The sequence below is a fragment of the Opisthocomus hoazin genome, chromosome 4, assembly GCF_030867145.1.
Source record: "Opisthocomus hoazin isolate bOpiHoa1 chromosome 4, bOpiHoa1.hap1, whole genome shotgun sequence".
Lineage (NCBI taxonomy): Eukaryota > Metazoa > Chordata > Aves > Opisthocomiformes > Opisthocomidae > Opisthocomus > Opisthocomus hoazin.
In genome coordinates this window covers 74640869-74665410 of record NC_134417.1, presented here as the reverse complement: position 1 = coordinate 74665410, position 24542 = coordinate 74640869, and the positions used below count along the sequence as shown (strand labels likewise).

Sequence of the window (24542 nt, the reverse complement as noted above, 5' to 3'; positions counted from 1 at the left end):
GAGATTAAAATGAGAGATGCGGTCCTTCAGGGGCTGTGGTCCTCAGACATACTGCTTTTACTGATGCCTTTTTAGTGATTTTCAAAGGGTTTCTATTTGCTGCTTTTAAAAAAAAGGAAAGCACACCCCCTCTCAACTTGATCTAGAACTCATTTTTCTTCAAGAACTTCACAGAAATTTATGATAGCAAAAATGCCTGTGAATTTCTACCTTTTTCCTTCCTTCACTACTGCTACCTCAAGACTGCAAGCCTGATCTTCCCTTCAAACCTCATTTTTCCACTAATATTTTCAAGAAATTACTGCATCAACACCCTGACAAAGGCACCCTTGAGAGGTGCGAATGATGACAGACAGGGAGCTGGATTCAAACTCTTTGATAAATTGGTCTGAGCAAGAAGGCTCTACAAGATGCACAGAATTGCAAAATTCATTTTCTTCTTGAATCCATTATCAGATCTGAATAAATTAGTTTTGACAAACACAGCACATTCTCACTAACCAGAAAAAAAAACCAAAACACGACACTGAAATGCGATCTCAAGGCGCTCCCGGAGCTGTGTGGAAATAAAACAGGTCCTTACAGCAACGTTTACACCAGCACACTGGACTGACAGAAAACTAGAGGTAAATTTTCAAATCACATCATCCGCACGCTGCAAATGCAGTAGCTTCGCTGCTCAGCATAAACACTGTCACAGCGTGCCAAGGACGTGACTCAAGGATGAGGGTCCACACCTGGAAAGCAGGGCCGTGCCAGCGTTCCACCTCCTGTCCAGGGCTGGTCTGCCCATCCTGCAGCAGCATTATGGGGCTCGGCCACCCTCGTGGTCACCCCAAGAGCTGTTTGCTCTGATTTGTCAGCAGTGAAGCCAAAGGAGATGGAGGAAGCTGTTCTATCCTGGAGGAAGCCAAACATTTCTTATTATCTCATCCTCAACAAAACCCAACACGTATTCGTCACAGACCCGAGCGAGGACAGCACTGTAGCAGTGGTGGCTGACCTGGGCAGCTGTAACACTTCTGCTTATTACCAAGACCCAAAGAATTGCTAGAGAAAACAGCGCAGCACAGCAGCTCGACAGGTACAAGCATCCCAAAAAGAAGCAAGATCAATTTTAGATAAGACTACATATTTAAACAAGCATATTATTGAAACAGTAAAATAGACCATAAGCAAAACTGAATATACATTAACATATACATGTATAAACTCATATCACAATATGCCTCAACACCCAGAGCTCCTCCGTTTTTACAGATTTTATTTGGCAGCTGTATCATGTAGAAAGAAACACACACAAACTCAGGAACCCTCCAAGATGGTATTTCACCAAAACAAAAGGAAAATATTGTGTTTAACCAGAGCTTAGGGCATTCCCTTTGACACAAAATGAGGTATGTCACTGTGTGACAGGCCACAGCAGGAACTGGCACAGGGTTCAGCGGGAAGATGGAGGCACTGATTGATGTTCAGGTCTGTGCACCCAGGTCCCAATACAGATGGAGCGGAGCGAGCAGCTGGGCGCTGCTCCAGCCGGCACTGGGGGCTGAGCTCCGGACCTCTGCACGTGCCGTGACATTTCACTGGTGTGCAGGCCTGTAGCTAACAGGAGCAGGAGGAAAGGGAGACACCGACTCTTTCTTCTGGCTGCCAAACATAAGAGCTGTGCAGGGCATGAAGGATTCACACACGTGCAATTCCTTCCCCTCGTGAGGGGATCCTGAGCCTGTCCTCGTGGAATGTGCTATAGGGTACTGAGTGCTCTGGGACAGGGACTCCCCGTTCTGCTCAGGGCTCTGTATTAGGACATACGTACCCTGTTAGGACAAGGGATGGGACAGAGTCCAGCTCTACACAAACCTTCCTGAGGTGAGAAACTGTGGTTCAAATTCTGCTGCGAGCAGGGCAGCGAATGGATTTGAAATTGGATCTCTTCCCTCTAATATTTTACTTATCAAGCTAAGGACATTCTCTGACTTTTAGTCCGTGGGTCAGTGAAACATAATGACACGCATTAAAAGGAGTTATTTTTAAAGCATGTCAATACAACAGCCATGGAAAGGTATCGCCAGTGCTTCAGAAGAAAAACACACATCAATATTCACATTTTTTTTCCCCACATATTTTAGTGAGACTAAAAGCTCACTTACCTTATGTGAATCTTAAAGTATAATATTGGACATGCATGAGGATGAAGACTGCAAGAGTGCTTACTGTTCTCTGGTTCCTGGACACAAGAAAAAGGTTGATGTCTCTAGAAGAAGCCTCCCTATGCACACAGCACTACAGAGTTTTTTCACATCTGACTAAAGAGGCAGAAGAGACAGTTACCAGGTCAGACAGTTTTAAAGCTGTTTGCCACAACTATCAAAGTATTTTTATTATTTTAACTCCTGTTGCATCCATGCAGTAAAAAGACCAACGTTAAAAAAAGTACTAATAGAACCGTGGTAGAGAGGGAGAATGGCGAATTTAAACCAAACTCCATATCCACCAATCACGCAGAAGATTTTTGTTTGGTTTTTCCTTTTGCATGGCAAGTGCTGCCTCTTTGGGCATAAAACTCATCCCGAGGGACCACATGTAGCATCCCCCTGCTTTCTGCCACAACCAGTAGCGCAACCCAGCACTGCACAGCAGCAAGGAGGCTCCCACCCAGGACATGCCATGTGATGCTAATGACCTTTCTGTTCATGATCGTTTTTCTGCTTTTTGGGACATAAGGAGGTAGCAATTGTGCAGTTACCAAAATATTTGTCTTCTGATTTCTAAACTGGTTTGAAACACAGTATAGACCGAAGACTGGACCTGAAGTACTTAATGATTTTCCTACTGTAAACGAGGATGTGTTTTTTCATATTTTTCAACTGCATTTGAGAGAGTTTACCACTACGTACTATTGAAAAGGCTGCTAGCTCTAGATGAAGAGGCTACAATAATTCCAGAGAGCGTTCTTCTGGCTGTGAGAAGGTTCAACGTGATTTTGAGTGAACAGTCAGTCACCTATAAAAGTGTTTCTAATAGCGTGCTGGGTTACTCAGGTCCAAGCCGCATGCAAGAGCTATGCACCGCCCCTAGGAATTTCAGTCATCAACCATGGATTATGATGTCTGTGGCAAGCATGCAAGCAGCGTCGAGCTTTACATATCTATTGCAGCCAATGAATCTGATGAAGCTGACTCAGTGACTCAGGGATTTCTGTGGAGAATGACTCCTGAATAGTGTCATACAGCTACAACTTCACCTAGGCAAAATGCACAGGAGAGTAATAGGCATAAATAAGCTTCTAGCAAGTTGGGACGGTTTTCTGCTATCATCTAAAGTACCACTGAACGATGTAGAGCTGGCATTATTTATTAATTGGGTGGTTAATAATCTTGTTAGACTGCATCCACAAGAGCAAATGCTTGTGCATAAACATAGCACTGTAAATATAGTGTTTTATTCTGAAAGACATTCTTGCAATGCTAATCCATGATTTCCACTTTAAGATTAAATCCTTACTACGCAGAACCCCTTGTTAGGAATACTCACAAACTGCATCCGAGATGCTCATAAAGACCTGTTAGGAGACAGCATGTTTCAGAAAAAGCATATAAACGCTTTGCTCCAGAAATAATAATAATTTCTTGTGAGCCTGCAGATGGAATTGAAGTTACCGATTTTGACCTCTGATGATCACTATCATGTGCGACAGCATTAGCAGAGTTATTCACGGCCAGAGCACTCCACCAAGACGAACAGTTCCCATTGCAGTATTTTCCCTGTTCTCACAATGCACATTTCTCACCCTGTCTGCCAGAATCCAGATTTGTTTTAGTTACAAGACCATCTGCTCTTTGAAAGGTTTTGGGTTTTTTTTGATGACAGATGGATGAGGTTCAAATTTTTGCTGTAACCAGCAATGAATTTCTACAATTCATTGTCTCTGCTGCTTACTGTCTTGCTTTAATTACTTGAAAGGAAGATATCTCATGGGGGGAGGAGGAGAAGTTTTCCAAATGCATAAAATTTTTAAACCAAAATAAGCATATAAAATAAATTTCTGATGCTTTAACCATGAATAGTCTAGCTCCAGGTTTGTAACCTAGTTCTATAATCCTGTATTGGCTCAGGTTTCCCTTTCATGTCCCAGAATAAAGGGATGTGGAAACAGAGGGAGTACTTTAAGGGGCTATCGTCATATTTTTTCCCCCCAGAGTCTCATAGTATCATCTGGCTCTTTCAAAGTCTTAGTTCTTAAAGTCTGGTGTTTGCAGAAGAGCCACATTTACTTTTAAAAAGCTCTCAAAAACAATAGACTTCTAGCCCTTAATATTTGACGAATAAAAACTATAAAAGTTGGTAGACAGATTTATGGGGTTTGCTTAAATTCTTTCATATTTCACAAGCCTCTCCATTTTTATTTCACATTTAATACCCTTTATGGAGTGACAAGCTTGGAATAGCAAACAAACCTCTATGATATCATTAAAATAAAGTAAGACTGTACCCACTAATACCACGTTGCCAAGCTGGCAAGCCTCAGTCCGCAAGCCACGAATTATACATCCACTAGCCACGAGCACCCTGCTATATACCTCAGGAGGAGGGATGCAGCGGGAAGCGCGTCACTGAGCATACCAGGATTTGGGGGCCTTGCCTCTGACCGCAGCTGTATCGGGAGCCACCCAGACTCCAAACCAACATCACCAGGTAGCGCTCAGCCTCAGCGCTGCTTTACTTATTGCTCCACGGGTGAACTACCAGCCCCTGCCCCACCACAGCTCACCGGCCAGTCATGCACATAGCCCCAAAAATGGGCTGCACACCTGGACTGGGGAGAGCCTCAGGCAGCTGAAGAGCCCCACACCAGCTACTCCTCTATAACAGGAGACCTTAGCTGTGTGCGAACGGGGGATGGAGGGGAGGGGAGACAAAGAACAAATAATTGAGCAAAGCGCTAAACAATTCTCTAGTTTACATCCCTAGGTTATGCCGCAGGCTTGTTCCATCTGTGAAAATATTTTGCAGTGAACTACATGTCGTGTTTCTATTAATTTCTTAACAGTAAATAAGCGCCCAGCATCACCCTGACACCCGGCGTGCCAGCCTGGCAGACACGCATCGCTGAGAAGGGCTGTGTCCATGTCTCAAACCAGGAACAAACGCTACGGAAAAATCGAGCCCAGATCAACAACGTTTGGAATCTCTGTCCTTTATTGTTCGTTCACTGTAGAGCCTTTGTAGGCTTCAGTCTTGGTTTCAATGAAGCGACTGTTCCATGAAAAGGAGAATAAAAGACGGAGGAAAGAAGAAAGTCTACGGGCTAGGGGGAAGTCTGACAACAGAAATAGAAGTGTAATCCAAGAAAAAAATATCCATTGGGTTTTTTGCTCCAGTTGTTGCTTGATTTCCCAGAAAAACCAAAAGCAGATGTTTTAATTTACTGTTCTCATACTACTGTTTAGTGCACCTTCATCTAGTTCCTGATGTTAGTCCCCATTTTTCTCTCTCATTTACAAATAAAAGGAATCATAGATCATAATTAATATAGATGACAGTGACAGATAGCCAAGGCATTTTTCATAGTGTTAAAAATAATTTTCAAGACAAAGTCCCTAGTAACCATGTTCTTCTCTGAGACTAAATATAATAATCTGCTCCTCAAAATCACTACAGTCTAGATGATGCCAAGCTTTCTAAAACTACCTGATTCATGGGTATTTTTAATAATAAGAAAAAAACCCCACTACCACTACCATAAAAAAAGCACATTTTATTTACACAAGTAGTTTCTAGAACAGCCACGATGATTGTTCAACATTCACATCCACTTTCTTGTACCCAAACTATGACCATATTTCACACATTCTCTTTAGATCCTAATTAATTTAAAAGAAGAGCAGGCCAGAAGGAATCTCTGTATTGAAGACATTTCTCCTCAAGTCATATAGGATCCAAAGTAGTCATGATTATATATCACAGGAGAAATTATTTAAAATTAAGATAGTAATAAAAGTGGTACAGAGAAAAGTATTTCAACAGCACTGACAAGCTTCACTGCTGTAATATTTTCCTCATAAGTCTCATCATCAAAAATCCAGCACTGAATCTCTTTTCTCTTTTTGAATGTTGGGATAGGCCAAAGGTTAATTTTAAAAGACAACACCCACAGAGGTTACTGCCTGATACCCGCTGCATTTTACAACATGCTGTCTGCCTGTGCATCACTCTGCCCCACCAACACTCTCCTGTACCTGCGCAGCACCGACTGGGCTGCACGCCGGTCCTCGCACCTCACCAGACATTTTTAAGAAAAAAAAAAAAGTTGATAAATAATTTCTCCCCCACAACACTCAAAGGTCAAATAATCTCTAGATACCTCAGCAATAGCCTAGTTCATAGCAGAAACTGGAAGGGAACTGCAGCTAAGACTCTCAATGATCCGCAGAGGTTAAGTGATGCCACTGATCGCTCATGATCTGCAGCCAGCAACAGGGAACCCATTAGCAGCTTCATAGCAGATCCCCAGGCCCTCCTGGGGCCAACCAAAAAGCTGTATGAATATTTCAGCCCCAAAGGTAGGAGTAAGGCTTAGGAGTAAAAAAAACAGCCAGACAGAAAACCCAGAAAGAAGCTGGTGTCCTGACACAAAACTGGGGGGGAGCTTTGAGGGAGAATGAAAAGACTTCGCTAGGAATAAATACTCTGCAGAGAAAGGTTGGCCATACAGGACGGCACATCTCCCATTCCTCTGAAAATGGCGATAGATAACAGGGGAAAAGAACACAGCAGGAAAATGCAGAAATCAGGAGTTGGTCCCAGGTTCAAGCAACTGAAACACAACATTACCAAAGACCAGATCTCAGTCTGATTTGGGCAGAGGGCCTCATACGTGACAAAACAGTCTCACATACTTCGACCCTGCAGGGACAACAAACATCAACTCATCAGCAGCTGTTAGATGCTGAGCAAATAAAACTGCCTCACAGAAGCAATAAGAAACCTCTTCATCCTGGTTTAGGATTCAGCCCTCGTGTCCTTATGTTAAGGGGGATGGACCTAAGCCTCATATGATTGAAAAGTTCAGTACGTTTCCCTAGTCACACTCCCCACTGCTAAAGATACATGTTCTTCTACAGTTCTCACTGGAAGAATTAAGACCATCCTCCTCTTCAAGTTCATGAGGGACCAAAATTCACCCTCTCCCATTCCAGAGGAAATTAATCCTCCTTCTTGGAAGGTGGTCAAAGTCAAAGGGAAAAAAAAAGCAGGTAACACCTCAGCAGCTCTTGACAGGGTGATACGAATCAACACCCAGCTGAGTGAGACTCCTCCCTGCTTCCCTGGCTACACGCTGTGGGCTACTTCTCTCAAGTTGCACCTGCCTTCAAAACAGGCATAGGCTCATTGCCCATGGGGCTCACCACGAGGCATCACGTGTTTGTTGTGTTAATGTCACCCACGTCCTGCCCAGAACAAGTGCTAAGCCCAGCCTCTCAGGACAACACGATGGTAGATGGTGTCCTTACTGGGATTTCAGTGGAAGACACACTGTTTCCACAGCTTGGGGAGGAAGGGGTAGAGCAGATAAATTTAAGTCTCTAATTAAAACAGACATCTTTATGTTCTCACCATGAATGTACTAGGGCAGTGCTGAGGGCTACAGAATTGAGGCTCTAGTAAGTGCTAAATGAATGTGCTCCAGTATGGAAAAGATAAGGAGAAACATGGGGCCTCTTCTCCACAGTCGTGTCCAGCGTGTCAGGATCCAGGAGCTCCTAAAAGTTACATCTTGGAGTGCATAACAAAACAGAAGAAGGTGGAAAGGGCCTTGCAGTACTCATTTTTACAGACCATCCAACTCCCTCAGAACCTTACAGTCCTCACAAGAGCTATTTTGCAGATTTTATTAAAAAAAAACAAAAAACCAAAAACTGCAGAGATAAGTAAGTGCTCTCAGTGCCAAGTCTCTTGACTTGCCAGGTCTGAGACAGAATCCAGACTAACCAAGAAAATATGTTTGCACATATATATACTTTTTTATTATTAAAAAAAAAACCCCACAGGGTAGAGCTTAAAACATCAGCAAATTGAGCATTTGCTCAGGATGCAGTTTCCTGCTATACAATATAATCAACTCACATGAACATCTGAGACAAGTATCCCATTATGGGATGGGCAGAGTTTATAGCCATTCCAGAAACGAAGGAAGGAAATTAATAAAAAGGAAGGAAGGGATGATAGAAAAGTGCCATACAACTAGGGTATTCCTCTTGATTAACATCTAAAGAAAGGTGAAAGCAAAAGAGAAATCCAGAAACCACACACTCCTAAACACACAGAAAAGAACAAGAAGAGAAAACAGTCCTGAAAGCAACACATGGCCAAAGGTAAAATCTGCAAAGTAAAAGAATTCTGACTCATTCAAATGTATGAAAGGAATTGAAAATCGTGTATCAGGTACATCTGTTTGGCTTATGCACACAGCCATGAGACAGACAGGGTGCAAGTACTTTATGTATACTGTCAAGGAAAGACCAACATGAATACATATGTGGAGATAAGGACTCAGAAGGAAAACCATAAGTTAAAAGTACTACTTGACCCAGCAACACACACACACACACTTTCTTCTTCCACAGGAAAAACAACAGATTTGAAAAACATCAGTGAAACTAAAACCACCTTATGAACATGCAAGTTTGTTAAGTGATGAACATTTAATGCAACTAGCCAAATACATGCAGTGAATACCCATAGCAGCAACAGTAACAGCAATAGCAATAAACAATCACAAGATTCCCTTTAACCTCCTCTTTTTCACAGGATTCTCCAAATACAAGCCTGGGAGCGGTGCAGGGGAGGAGAGGTATAGTAGTGCCAGGTTGATGAAGCTCAAGCTGCTCAACAGCTTTCACCCTCAGCTACCCAGCTACTGCAGTGGCTTCTTTTCAGCTCCCAAAAATCACTGTACTGGGCTGGAAAAAAACTCCAGCTCAGCGCTGGGAATCCACACAGGTTCAGCCGAGGCTGGGGAACAGCTGTGTGCTGCAGCTCCACCCCACCACATAACCGTTTCCATTTTGAGATTAGGTTGCCTAAAATGGACCTGTTTCTTTTGGTATAACCAAACTGGTTAAAAACAGTTATTTGCATAAACAAGAATCAACTTGCAGTGGATGCTGGTCATGGCTGGATGTGAAGCAACTGACCCCCCAAAAAATCTACTTCTGGAAATTACTCACAGATAAAAGCACCATTAAGAACTACTATAAGGCAAATTCCTGTTGAATTAAACCCACCTTACCCTAACTAAAATAAATAAAGTGAACAATCAACTGTGGAAACAGTTAAAAAAAACAGCCTGAAAAAGATGTGCTTAAAGCAGATACTAAAGGTTGGAGTGGCACTAACCAGATTTGCAGGGCAAGACTGAGACACCACCTTCCCAGATCCCACTTCAAAGCTTTGCTGTTTCCCAGCTTGAGTTAACAGCAAAATCCCAAAGGGAAGGTCACTTGCAAGTACTAAACCTACTTAAAAAAAAAAAAAAAGTGGTACTTCAGATTCAAAGAAAGTGTCTTGCACAGGCTCAGAGCCTGGCCTCCAGAACTACAAACACAGCAGTAAAGTGAATTTAAACTCAGTCTATATAGGCAGCCAATAACAAATGCAAAGCATGATGAACAGGAACAGCTTCAAACATTTGAGCTAACAGTGGTGGTCCAGTCTTACAAAACCTAGCAACAAGGTAACTCCACTCTTCATCTGACCAAGATTTCAAGACGAGAAGAGCAGGGATTGCTGCCACCACCTACCAAAGAGGCAATTAAGAGTGCAATCCTCCAAGGGCACAGAGAGCAACCATGGTCCTCAACACATTTATTCCCTGAACAGGACATGATCCGAAGTCAAAGTGACTGTTACCAGCATATTGGTGGTGCTCTGCTGACAATGATTTCACAAGTAGCTTCACATCAACATGGCTGACACAATTCACATTGCTGTTGCTGCAAAGCATCACCCACCACTGCTGCAAGTCCTTCCAAAGAAGCTGCCCCAGCGCACCACCCCTCAAGGCACCAGAACAACAGGCCGCAGTCAGTGCTATCAAGATCTGTTAGCCCTGGTCATGCAGACAGATCCCTCACCTGTGTAGCCTCCATTCCAGGGGAAGGCAGGACAACAGGTTTAACAGATTGCCCTCCAAATTCAGGGGCCTCTAGACAGAAAATACTCTCCCTCTCAGTCATTTTCTCCTGAACAAGATAATGGGACAAGATGGGAAACAACTGGTTAACAGTACAACTTTGAAAGATCATTTCCTGGGAATCAGAATGTTTTTCAAAATTAGCAGCATCTTCCCCCATTAATTCAGACACTGACAACGGATGTCAATCACTGCATAAATGAGCTGGCACTTGCTAAAGCAGCTACAGTAGCAGACCAAAAATGCAAGTATTTGGCCTCAGGGAATCCAAAGAAAAAAAATGCGTTCTTGTCAGATTCTAAATTAAATCCAAAGGGCAACAGTCCATCAGCAATCTATAAGTGTCCTAAATCAAAGGTCAGAGGAACTGTCCCAGCATCAATCTGCATTATCTACATAAAACAGGATAGTTTGTTCTCAGCTCTGCCTGGTTTATTCAGGGTCCAGAATGTCCAAGAGGATTCGGCTGAACTTCTTGTTGCTGTACAAAACCAAAAGACAACATTTCTTTGTTTCAGATACATCTCTCCTTCTTGTCCATACAAACACTTAAAGCAAACTATCAGATGTCAATCAGTTCTTTAATCATCCTCGCCCTTGGACATAGAGCCTAGCTGGATTAATTCCTAGAGATTCCCCTTAGACCCATAGGACTTCTTGTCAGGGCTATTAGAATAAGGATCAAGGTCCAGAAGCCCACTATTCTGTCTAACAGCTAATAACTATCCATAAAGCCACAACCACTGACACATAAATATCTAAATTTATACCCACATATGAGAATCATAAGCGGAGTTTGCTGTGACTCAGTAAGACTCCCTAGGAGACATACCGATTTATACACTGATAAAATTGTAAAGAATGGCCCAGTTCCAATTCAGGCACTGAAAACGGCCAAATGCCTTTCCTAGGGGGTCAAACAGGAGGTCCCAGCTACCCACCACGTCTTAGTTTTTCAAGAGGAAAGTGATTCAACTGGAGCACCACATAGAGAGTGATTTTTCCATAACAGGTAACATCACTTAACAAATTTTAGCAATACATGGAAGATGTGATGGGGCTCACAGTGTGTGAAGGAAATCAATACTGTTCATAGCAGAAAAACCAAGTTTTTCAGAAACTCATTGTTTTTAAAAGAGGGGAGGAAGAGGACATCTCAGACACATCTCCTCTACACATACCATCCCCACGCCAATGCTTAAATTTTGTCTAAAAAAAAGGGTCAACGAAGGGATAATTCACAGCTTAGTGAACGTCTCCAGCTCCTGTTAACTCTGCCTCTATATCCTCCGCATCCATCCAACATATAACCACTTCTCCAAAGGAAGCGGTCTCCCACGCATGTCAAAAATAAAAGACAACACATGTGCATCCATCACCACCCAGCAGACCTCCTTCCAATGTACACGAAGCCAGGTGAGCATGATAAGACACACAAGACAGGGCCGATGAAAGCAGCCCACGTCACCAGGTTTATCGCGGCTGCAGCTGTGTCTGAACACAGGCGAGATGCGGGTAGGCATCCCGCAGTGGGGAGGAGGATTCACACTTACCCAGCTCCCTACAGGGGAGGGCCACGCTCCAGCGGGGCGGCCGGGTAGCTCTGCCATGAGGCATGCCAGCGCATCGCAGCACAGCAGCTGCCGGCAAGCTGCGGCTTCAGGAAACCTAGAACGGGAAAAGAGCGAGTCGAGAGTGAATGCGCCGAAACCCCTTTTGAAACCTGCACTGACGGCCTCCCACAGACAGCTGCAGCATTGCCACAGCTGAAAACCCTGCAAACAACACGTCACCAAGGTCGACTAACCAAAACATTGTTCGTTAAAATGCAATTAAAGCTGGAAGTACGAGCAATTTAGCAGCTATACACACCAGAAAATATTGCAATGATCTCAAAACCAAACATTTTTAAACCAGTAGCGATGCCCTGCAGCAGTTGTTCAGCAAACAGATAATCCAATTTCTAAAGCATGAGCTGCCGTTCAGTGTTTTGTCACATAGCAGAGTTGACATACACCCAAAGAAATTGTGAGCTCCCAGCATTTGTAATACTATCTTTCAGCCTTATTTCACCAATACCCATTTCCAAGCTTCATTCATTTGAAAGCTACTTTCAGTCATTTTAAATAAAATATTATATCTAGAAGCAAGAAAGTTAAAAAGAGGAATAACAGTATTTCCAATAATTCCAGAATGACAGTATGAGTTTAAAGATTAACTATGCAATTAATGCGATTTATTTTCAAGGTGATAATACCTTGAAATAATGAGCACTATCAAAAGTACACCAAACAATTAATGAGAATCTACCAGAAGTCTGATATGTAATTATGCAATTTGCCCTTTAACTTGCATGCGACAGTGGTTTAAGTGACATTTCCCAAACTTCAGGCCAACAGTCCATATTTGAAAAGCCTTGTAGGCTGACAATCGGAGCCTATGCTCTCTCAAAACTTCAGAAGAGTAATTTTAAGAACACTGTTTAACCGTAGGGCATCACTGGTCACATCTGAAAACCATTGGCTGCATTAGTGAGTCTCAAACTACCCAAAGAGAAAGCAAAAGGCAGAATCCCAATGCCTCTGCCTCTCCTTGCTTCAGTTTCCCAGTAGAAGTGCGTGGCACTGGAAAGATGCTTCGGCATTGCCTCCAGCATCCCCGTCAAGACGCACAAGTGGCATTTTTCAGAACAACCCCAGACAACCCATTAACAAGAACCACAGATTCGCATCTAGGATTAAAAGGACTGACATACTTGAACACGTACAGGTAAGTGAGCCAGGAGAAGAAAGAGGAGCCAGAGAGGGCTGCTGGGTTTATATCTTCCAAATTGAGACCAGCAACACCGCTTATTTAAACCTGAATGCAGTCTACACAATCACAACTGGCATAATCAAAATCTTTTGTATGGGCTATACTTGATTAAATTAGATTAATTTTCACTATCGAGTTGGAAAAGAATTACTGGTTTAAAAAAAATCATATAAAATATCCTTTCTCCAAAGATTGCTGTACTTTCAGGAGAACACAGTTCTTTCCTCATACAAAACAGAAGAGGCTAAATTGCTTGAACACAAAAGATAACTCAAATTCAACTACCAAGTTGTGCCCAGCAACTCTGTAATAATTGCATAGAGACAAACATGCTTTGTTGAGAACTCATAATATCTAATCAGCTATAATTGTAAATTTTATTTTCCATTTGTAAATTATCAAGGGAGCTAACTGCAGAACAGGGGATGTAAAATAATATTCTATCTGGGGATATTTTGTTAACACATAAGCCTCTACCCACCCCATCCCTAATGCCTACAAGGCTTTTCAGCTTCTGAACTTATTTTGTTAGCTTCTCTTTGAAGGTATTTCAACTATAATGTGAGCAGTGTTCTAATGAACTGTCAGCTCTGTACTATTTTTTCCAAACAGTTCTTTTGCGTGATCTACAAATTTGGATGCCAAGATGTAGTTTCTAGGCTCATGTGCATCTCTGTTTCTGAGGAATAGCAATATTCCCATCAAATGAGATGTTTCAAATTTTCTAAAATTAAAAAAAAAATCAAAAAAATCCCAAACATACACCTTTCTATGGGTTTGTGGTTTTCTCACATGAACCCATCTTGGCACTTAACCCATCTATCCCTTCTCCACCTGCCCAGTCCCACCAAGCTGTGCAGCTTCACCAGCAAGCACAGCTCCCTGGAGCCAGGCAGCGTCACACCGACACACTCCACATCTCTCCTTTACAAGGTTCTTCCCTTGGGCAAGCAGACTTGGTAATTCACATTGGTCTCCAAACTTGCCTCTGCTAATTTATATTTTTCAGATTCATGAGTATCTACCCCCATCCTGAACTCCCAGAACACCACCAAGAGCTGCACTAAAGACTGGACGTACTGGGTACCTCAGCAGAAAGCAGATGGCTGTGGCCTCATGCATAGAGCATCCAGACACCACAGCACTTATGGCTTAAAGGACACTTCTGACATTGTCCCATGTCATGCCTTCCCTGTGACAGCATCTGACTGTGTCTTGCCACCAGTTAAGGTCCCACTGTGACAAGGACCCCTCCAGAAGGGCATAGGCAGCGCGTGGCATAACATCCGCCTTTGTCTCCTGCTCCAGCCGTGACAGGCAGACCTTTCAGTGAAGGAAAACTATTGTCAGCTGCATTTCTAAGATGAACTATCTGAGACTAAATATAATTTATAAGGGGAATAATAGAAGAAAGGATAATGGTCTGCCTTATGAACAGGGTTTTTTTGTTTTGTTTGTTTGTTTTTGGCTTGGTTTTTGTTTTTTGGTTTTTGTTTTTAATAAGCTTAAATGTGCTTCTTTGAGGCCAGCAGTCAAGTGAGCCAACATCCCACTTTTACTGGCCCCACTGCAAGGGCCATGCCAAGCTCACTGAAAACGCAAAGGCAAGCTAGGAGAATCAGCCAGAAACTCCTTCCACTCCACAGCACTCTGACAACATATAAACGGGTGGAAAAATTAAGCCATAATTAGCTGTCTTGTTGACCCAAGTAGTCATCTTGTGTTCTTTCAAAAAAAAAAAAAAAAAAAGCAAGCAAGCATTTCCAGGTTGTAAAAAAAAATGATAAAATGTCACTTTTCCAAAAACAGCAGCTGACAATTTTATACAATAAATTATGCTCTTTCATAGTAAGAAGTACAACATCAACAACACAGTAAGTTAACATATTAACACTGACAGAGATTATCTCCGTTCTCTATTAATCTGCATTCTTTATGGATGGTTATTTACGAAAATTAAGAATGAACCTGAAAGGTTATCTATGGCCATATTAGCAAACATCTGCTTGCAATTCTGATTTCATGTTTGCACGCTATTCTTGGAAAAGCAACCATTTTCGAGAAGTACCAGATGTGACCAAGTGTTCTTAATCGTAAAATATTCATTTTAGCAAGATAAAAGTTCAGTGAAAAAGCAGGGCTGGGAAATCATTTTCTCTTAACACAGCAACTGCCTTCTACTGCTCCTGCCCCTGAATATTTGGGGGGGGGGGGGGGGGGGGAGGGAAAGCAGTTTTAGTGTGCCACTACTGATAATTACTCTCCATTTTTAAATAGGAAACATTCAAAAGAATAAACATGGACTCAATTTCAACTTTAAAGCAGAGATGTTATGCATTACATGAACTGAACTGCCTATATACTCTCAGGCAGTGGGATTGACACAATACCCTTCAATCTCCAGTGGCAGGAGCTCAAGCAGCCTACCACAAACTGGCTTTAAAGGTCTTGACTTACTCCTCAGATGACCTCACCAAGATCCCTCACAACCTACAACAAGGAAGAGATGGTTAACTTTGGGCAGGGAAGTTGTTGCAGGCAGCAGGCTCTCAAGGGAAGCTCTACAAGGGAATTAATCTAGACTGAATCAAGGAGGGAGGGGTTATCTAATTTTTACTTAGAACCTTGCTATGCTTAACCTAGTGCCTAAAAATAAAAAGCTTCTGCATCTTTGAAATATTTATTCATTATGTTTGATAACTACTCTCTTTGAATGAGTAATGCTGTGAATTCAAAAAAAATTTGTAGATGAAGGTGTCAATTTATTTGTATTATAATACAAAAAGGAAGTTGTATCCTTATGTTGTGGTTTAACCCAGCAGCTGTCAACAAAGTACTAGACAGCCGCTCGCTCACCCCTCCCCTTCCCTCCCAGGGGGATGGGGAAGAGAAATGGACAAAAGGGGAAACTCATGGCTTGAGACAAAGACAGTTTAATACGACCAAGTAAATACTACTATTAACTTTATTATTAGTAGTAATTATAATAATGAATATGCAAAACAAACTACATACAATACAGTTTTTCTCACCGCCTGATGACTGATTCACAGCCAGTCCCTGAGCAGCGATCGCAGAATTCCAAAATCCCAAAAGAAGTTCAAACTCCCAGACAAGAGAGGATTTGAACTCACAGACACAAGATCAGCAGAGAGTTTTCTGCTCTCGGGCCAATCTCCATTCACAGACTGAGCATGACACCTATGGTATGGAGTATTTCCACAGGCCAGCTTGGCTGGCTGTCTGGCTGTGCTCCCTCCCAGCTCCTGCACAACCTGCTCATTAGCTGAATATGGGAGACTGGAAGCAGTCCTTGATTTCACAGCAACAACTGAAAACATCAGTGTTATCAACTTTCTTCTCGCACTAAATCCAAAATGCGGCAGCTATTCCAGCTGAAACAAGGACACCATAGAGCTCCATTTTTTTTATGTATATATCCACATACACACACAGACACACACTTGCAGACATATATATTCTGTTTATAAACCATCATGGACTCCTCTCTTTGCAGAGACAGTGCTTTTGAAATTAAAAAGATAAAAGTAATAATGAAATATTACAGTGAAGGATTACAGGTTTGGCTACCAACACTTATTGGCCTAATTTGAGGACTTTGTATTACAGAGTGTCATTTTAAATAAAGGGTCCTGAATAATAAAAGTAAAAAACCAAACCACCCACGTGCCCACCACCATCACCCCCTCCCCCTCCCCCCCCACCCCAGCAGTTCAGAATAGCCCTGCTAGGCTTTAAAATTACTCTTCTGGTGAAGTCCTCATGCAAAGTTCCGAGCAACACACTTCATTTACATACTCTAACAAGCTTTCAGAGGAACACTATAGCATATAAAGATTCAACTTTGGGAAAGCTCCTGAATACCATATGACAAGAAAGTGTCACACTCCCAAACTTATCTGCAGTTCTGGAGATTTTGTTATTTGGTTGCTTTTGTTGTTGTTTGGTTTTGGTTTTTGTTTTGGGTTTTTTGTTCATTTGTTTTTTTTTATTAGTTTGTAGATTTAATTTAATCCCAGATTGGCAAATGACAACTCTCCTAACATTTAAAGTAAAACAACAGGCAACAATCAAAGACCTGCATTATTAGCTGAAGCTGCTTATACATCCTTTTATGTGAGGAACACTGATTATCACAAATCCCAAGTATTAAAAAGTCGTAAATTATCTCTTTACCTACAGGAGGAGTTTGATTCAGGAGACTATTGTTTATTAAAAAAATCATCTTAGATCCTTTTCATGGTCTAACAATTTGGGGCATTCACTGAATACATGATTCATAGTTTGAAGATCTCTCCATTGGATGAAAATATTTCTTAAACAATTAAAATTCTCTTATGAGATGGCTCCTTGCACTGGAGCTTTAAGAATAAAAACCTCATAATGAAACTCAGTTAAATTCTGTATTCTGAATCTCCACTACAATTTTTACAATTAAACTATTCATTTAGAAAAAAATATGGCCACATTTTTCAATTTATAATACATACTTCCTAGTATTCTCTCACTCCATGTCTGATTCCCCTCCAAGACACTCAGCTTCAATTTTAGGAAACAGAAAAATCTTTCCAAATAAGAGAATTTGGAAACTAACACGTGCTCAAGATATGGGCGTTTCAGCATATCAAGAAAAAGCAAGAGAAAAATAAAAATATGTCTATTTTAAAATTATTATGAGTTTTGCATTAAAAACAAGAACATATTTCAGAATTTCTGTTTAAGAATAGGCAGGACTCAGCTCCTCCTCACGATGCTCCTTTCCTTGTGACAGGGCAGCACAGTGTGTGTTCCTAAATGACATGATGTGGAGAGCAAAGAAAGGAGATGAACAACTGAACGCTAATTTAATGGTGATTAAAGAAATTATGAAATAAATTAAATTCTAAGTATTCTAAGCTTCTTTGTGCACCTCAGAAAACATGAGCCACCCTTTTCTTTTATGGCTCAGCAATGCTTTCACATGTTTTGCTCTTCACTCTCTTGGCCCATCCATTCATGCTCATTTTTAAGACTCAGATTAGGGCTCCCAAAGGAGAACACACCGTCTTCCACACAAAGCCCTGGAAGGTGCGAGGGTTTCACCACCGCAGCCAGGCGGGGAAGCAGCATCTGGCAAGAGAGTGGCTGGCAGAGCTGAGTCGCTCACCAAACCCCCATGCACCCCAGCCATCGCCTCCCACCCTGCTCTTCCCAGTGCTGGAACAGGATTTTGGTCTGGGCGGGCTGCAGGCGTTTGTTTTAACATTTGGGACCTGGAAAAGACTTCTCATGACCATAACAAACAGGAGAGGGTGAAAAATAAAAACAATTTTAAAAGTGCATTTTCCCTTTTTTCTTTCCCTTCCCTGAGGCACAAGAATTCACAGAAGGAGCAAATGACACAAAAATCTGCCACCACACATACAAGAGGCAAGTCCAAGAGCTGCCCTGAGAGAAGGGGACTCTGAGGGGCAAGTTATGCCACATCAAGCTATATAAAATTTAACTAATTGAACTGCAGAGCACAATGTAACTAAGGCAGAGCCTGTTTCCCCTCACATCCATGGGCCAAGCAGAGATGACGCCTGCAGCCACAGAGTATAAAGTGCAGAGCACGCCTTAAGCTGTGCACAAGAACATCTGCATCTAGCTACAGTGCCTTGAAATCAGAAATCTCCTCAACAAAAGAACTGTTTTCAGCAATCAGATAAGCTTTAAAGCTGTTGTAAATTCATACGGTTTAGGTCTCTGCTATTCTTTAAAATTCTTTGGGATAAAGAATAACTTTAGTGAATTCCTCTTGCGTAAGAGAGCAAGACAAGCAGTTAACACATGCAAAAATTGGAGCTCCCTTTGAAGGGGTGGGCAACAGAACCCCATTCAGGATTGTCTCCAACTAGCATAATCCATCAAAGAAGGGAAACGATAAACAAGATTTGTGTTTTAAATATTTACATCACTGTACTCTGTATCTTTGCATCTTCATATTTTTCAGCTTACTTGGTGCCCTTTACAGATATTTGTTCAGAATTTTTAAAATGTCAGCCACAAAAATAGAGTTCTACTTTTCCTTACGAGCTCTATCATTCATTAAAAGTTGCCAGCGACTCCAGAGGTCTGCTACACGCTGGCAGCCTGCATAAGAAAGAAACTCTTGTTCTTGCCCTGCACACAACGCCCCGCGCAACCTTTAAAACCCTGTTGGTTACATAAAATCGCATTGATCCCAGAGCCCCACGAAACAAGGCCCTGCAAATAAGAGAGCTAAGCCACAGACACCCTGTCCAGGGCAAAGCTATAGGGCCGTAGCAAGGGGCACAGCTGGAGCTGGGGGTCCCCGAGGGCCACGCAGCCCCCACGACCCAGCACGGTGCCCGGGAGGAACTCCAGCAGCAGCCCGGCTGGCCCGTCGCATCCCTCCCGTGCCCTGGCACAAGAATCCCAAGGGTGACGAAGGGCAGCAGAGGCCGAACTCCTCCCGGTTCCACAGAGCTCATGTCCCAGCTTCCATCTAACCTCACCCCCAGCAGCAGCGTGCCACCTCTCTTCTCAGTCCTCCCGCAAACATGAGTGGGATTTGTGCCTGTGTAGGCAAAAAAATTTAAAACAGTTAATTGCTCTGCTGGATGCTAGTGAATGGTCTAATTTATTGTGAATGATACAAAGTGTTCAGAGGCCTGGTCTTTATTGAGCGATCCAGAGACCAAGCTCTGTGCCAGAGACCATAAAGTGAATCCCATAAAAGAACTGGTTACAAGACTTGCATTATGAAATTAAAAAAATACAGTAATACAATCTTAATATCTACCCATGGAGACACTGGTTTAAAAAGAAAAATTTGTAACATTTAGCATAAACAAGACAGCACCTTGAAACCAGTAAAAAAAAGTTAAAAAGTTAACCTACCAGTAAATCTGCACCTACCAGTAATCAAGGAAGATGCAGTGACCTTTGTCAGGCAGACACAGAAGAAACATTTGTCATATGTTAGGGATACACTTTTTAACTTAAAACAAAGTTAAAACAGAACTAATGTGCTCACTGCATCATTTAGAAACTTTTAGATGTTACACTGCAATTTCAATAATAGCATCAGAAACTAATAAACAGTCATGGGCTGTTAGACACCGAAACAATACAATCCCATTGCAAGCTGGCACTCTGTTAACATTAAAGCAAACACCAAAAAGAACAATCTCTCACACTCAGACTCATCTGCCCCCAAGTTTTCACCCTCAAATTTTCCCTCAGTTAGCTCCATCCACTGGAGTTGAAAGAGAAGCTCAGACATGAGGCTAAGTGCAGCCCCTGCCTTTTCAACAGCTGTGTCATTTACCTGCTTTGAGGATAGTTAATGACGCTTATTAGCATGTTGACAGCTGATGTATCCATCATTAATACAGTTAGTGACTACCACAGCAGTCTGGAACTTCACAGCAACACAAATAAAGCCTGAGAGACTGCACCTGCAGACAGTGAACTCCAGCTCAGTGACATCAGCACTCATTGGTCCATTTTTTCATCATTGCCATCACGCTAAAAAAAGCGAATAGCTTTATGCTTTCCTGCCCCCACGAGCATTGAAGTTTGTTCATCCAGCTGCAGAGTTTCAACACAAGGCACATAAACAGCCCACAGCAGCTGAAGATACTAGGGTACAGAAGATGTGGGTTTAAACCTGCCTAGACTGAGGAACTGCTGAAGGTCTTTCCTATTTTCATGGCAAGTGATGCTGGAAGTGCTAACTAGGGGCTGAAGTGTAGTAATTCCTTAAATCACCACTTACATGACACCTACTACAGAAGAACTGCTAGTTTGAAGACAGCAACATACAAGGTAACTTGAAACACTACTGCAAGTCCTTCCAACTAACCTGCTTGTCTTTGACCTAACACAACCTGAACTATTTATAATCAGGTCCCAAGTTTCAGAGAAGCAGAGGTAAGTCAACAACTAAATGTTGGCTCTTCTAGCTGCACAATACAAACTGACAAAGCTTCAGGAACTAGGTCCTGGTCTCGGCCTCACACACTGCTTTGCAAATGCTAGACTTTGGACTTCTTGCACACCCAATACTTGGCATTGCCTCAGATGCTTAAGCTGCATGGAGACAGGATGTCAAACATAACCCACACTCAGCATTTCCTCTCTCTCTGCCCTACGAAGTGGGTTTTAACTTGGATTCCGAGATACCAAACTTCTCCACACGCAAAAGAAACAGCCCAAGCACACAGGTGAAACACCTAAGTCCGGGAACTGACTCTCTTCTAAACATCAAATTGCAAAGCCTCCTGTTAGAAACAATGAATTATAGAATAGAGTCACAGAATAGTTTGGGTTAGAATTGTCTAGTTCCAACCACCCTGCCATGGGCAGGGACACCTTCCACTAGACCAGGTTGCTCAAAGCCCTGTCCAACCTGGCCCCTCTCCAGCTTTCTTGTAGGCCCCCTTCAGGTAATGGAAGGCTGCTGTAAGGTCACTCCAGAGGCTTCTCTTCTCCAGGCTGACAAGCCCCAGCTCTCTCAGTCTTTCCTCATAGGAGAGGTGTTCCAGCCCTCTGATCATCTTTGTGGCCCTCCTCTAGGCAAACAGGTCCATGTTTTCTCTGTGCTGAGGGCTCCAGAGCTGGATGCGTGACTCCAAGTGGGGGTCTCAGAGTGGAGCAGAGGGGCAGAATCCCCTCCCTCAACCTGCTGGCCACACAGGTTAGATGTGGCCTAGGATATGGTTGGCTTTCTAGGCTGCAAGCGCACACTGCCAGGTCATGCCAGGTTTCTTATCAACCAGGACCCCCAAGTCCTTCTCCTCAGGGCTGCTCTCAATCCATTCTCCACCCAGCCTGTATTTGTGCTTGGGATTGCCCCAACCCACGTGTAGGACCTTGCACTTGGCATTGTTGAACTTCGTGAGGTTCGCATGGGCCCACCTCTCGAGCCTGCCAAGGCATCCCTTTGCTCCAGTGTGTCAACCACACCACACAGCTTAATGTCATCAGCAAACTTGCGGAGAGTGCACTCAATCCCACTGTCCTTGTTGGCAACAAAGATGTTAAACAGTACCGGTCCCAACACTGACCCCTGAGCAACACCACTCGTTACTGGTCCCCACTTAACACATTGAAGGCAAGATCTAACACAGAAGCACATACCAACCATACAGGTTGGAGAAACCCATCAATCTATTTTTACTATGAGGTCAGCCAAGCAGCAGCACAGGTTGCCTTGAGAGGTTGTCCAGCCTCCATCCTTGGAGCTTCTCCAAGACATGACTGGATCAAGCCCTGAGCAACCTGGTCTGATATCACAGCTGCCCTTACTGTGAGCAAGAGGCTGCTCTAGAGATCTTCTGAGGTCCCTTCCAGCCTGATTTATCCCATGAATCCTTATGATACATGCCACAACACGTCACACAATTGGATCTTGATGTTATTCTAGCTTCTGGAAGGTACTATTATGCAGTTAAAACACATTAGTAGAAATTGATTCCATAATAAGACTTTGTATTTTACCATTTCTGGATTTCCTATCTGGCCCAAAATATTCTTTATTATTTGGAGGAGGTAATGAGAATTATTTTGAAAAGACTATCAGCTAGATAACACTCATCTCCAATATGATTTCTGAAGCAAGATGCTTGAAAAGCAATTTATGTATACATTGTCTTCATCCAATTTTTGCCTAACCCCAAAATAAAATAATGAACTGTTCCTACTGGAAACCAATGAGATAGCACAGGACAATCCTTTTCTTTTTAAGAAGAGAAAAAGATTTTTGTTTGCAGAGAGTCACGAAACTATGGGCTAGATTTTATGATTTTGTGATAAACATTAACTTTGCTAAATAAAAGAAGAGACTGCATTCATTTAAAGCTCCATATTAGGGAAACAATGTTTCCTTTTTATGGCTATCTATTACATACTAGCTGAATTTCAATAATGAATTGTAATTAAGCACCATATCATCTATTTATATCCACTGTTTTCAGCCAACTGCAGATTACTACACACTCTTGAAAAGTTTGGCCAGGATTTCAGCATAGTTGGCAAAGGTAAGCTGGCAAGCTCATAGCCAATTAAAGTCTTTATAATGACAATACCACCACATATGAGACTACATAAACGGGACTGGACAAAGTACAAAAATCTTACAGTCATGCTGTTAATATGCGACTCCTTCGCGCTTCTCTTTAATTTTGCTTCGCTGATATTACGGTAGCTTACTACAACCATCTCATCAGTGTTTAAACTGAAGATGTGTATGTATCAACTTCATGTTCCAATTATGTTAAAAGCGGATTATACACACTAAAATATGGTTTATTAGAATAAATCTTACAATGGAAAGCATTTCCTCACTAAATGCATAATACATGTTCAGCCAAAGTACTAATTGCATACTCCATGACTAAGTAGCAAATACGTATAATCCATCCTTATGAATTTCAAAATGAAGACAAATAATTCCATAAAACTTTTTCCAGCAAACATTATTGTACATAGGCTACTTGGATAGAAAATGTTTCCTAACCACAGAATTTACACACTTGCCAGACAGAATGCAGTTTCCAAGGTAGGACTCGTCATTACTAAAGCAATACTCAGTCTTATCTATCTTGACAGTCCACATTCTGTTTTATGTGGCCCCAAGAGAACCCTGTAGTTTTCCCCATTGGCACCCCAATATCCAACAACAACATAATGCTGAGCCCTGACATGCTTGTAGAGGATCTTCTATTATTCTATTTTATGCAATACTGCAAGAAAAATTTGGTCTAAACAGGAAATACTAAGCCAGTGATGAGAAAAAGTTAATACTGCTACATTTCACTTCTAAGAACCTTCCTAGGACAAAAAGCTATACACATTTAGTTTCTAAAACAATTAGTAAATGCCTAATTATCAACAGTTTTGAATATACATGCTGCACATTATACCCAAGTTATATGGTAGGACTGGATTTATGCAATATAGTTTCAATAAAGTACAGAATAAGGTAGCAACATCAGCCATGCAGTAAAACATTTCACAGCCTGTAACGTTCTTAAATTCTAAGAACACATCACAAACAGCAAATTAATAAATGTTTATTCCCCAGAAAATCTCCTCTGAGACTTAGGACTCCAGCTAGAGAGAGGTCTGTTAGAACTGCATATCCAGACGTGTGAACAGAGGGATAAAGCACATGCGAGCATCAGCTGGGTCAACCCTAACGTCACACCTAGAGAGAAAAGGAGCAGGAGGGATGCTTACGTGTTGGGATATGTGTTGTCCAGAACTCCTAAACCTGACAAGTTGCGTTCTTCTAGAGTAAAGGGGTCCTTTAGGTAGTAGTGCAAGCAGGGCTTCCTGCTCTGTGCTCGTGAAGGAAGTGAGCATGAGCACAAGAAACATTGAAATTGTCTTTTGGAATACAGATCACAAGAAAACTGAATGAAAGGAAGGCAGCAGGTAGGCAAGCTGAAGAATAAAACACCAATTTTTGTGAGTTTGAGCAGCACAGAAATGTATATAGCATCTCGGCAACAAGCAA

General features: G+C 42.1%; 1 protein-coding gene across 1 annotated transcript in view; it reads right to left on the bottom strand.

Moving 5' to 3' along the window:
- Window positions 1-24542, bottom strand: part of KIAA1217 (KIAA1217 ortholog) — a 374019-nt gene that overhangs the window by 344650 nt on the left and 4827 nt on the right. Inside the window, exon 2 of the mRNA XM_075419527.1 lies at window positions 11752-11866. Within this exon, the coding sequence (XP_075275642.1) occupies window positions 11752-11815 (64 nt within the window). The 5' untranslated portion in view covers window positions 11816-11866. The remainder of the gene's footprint in view (window positions 1-11751; window positions 11867-24542) is intronic.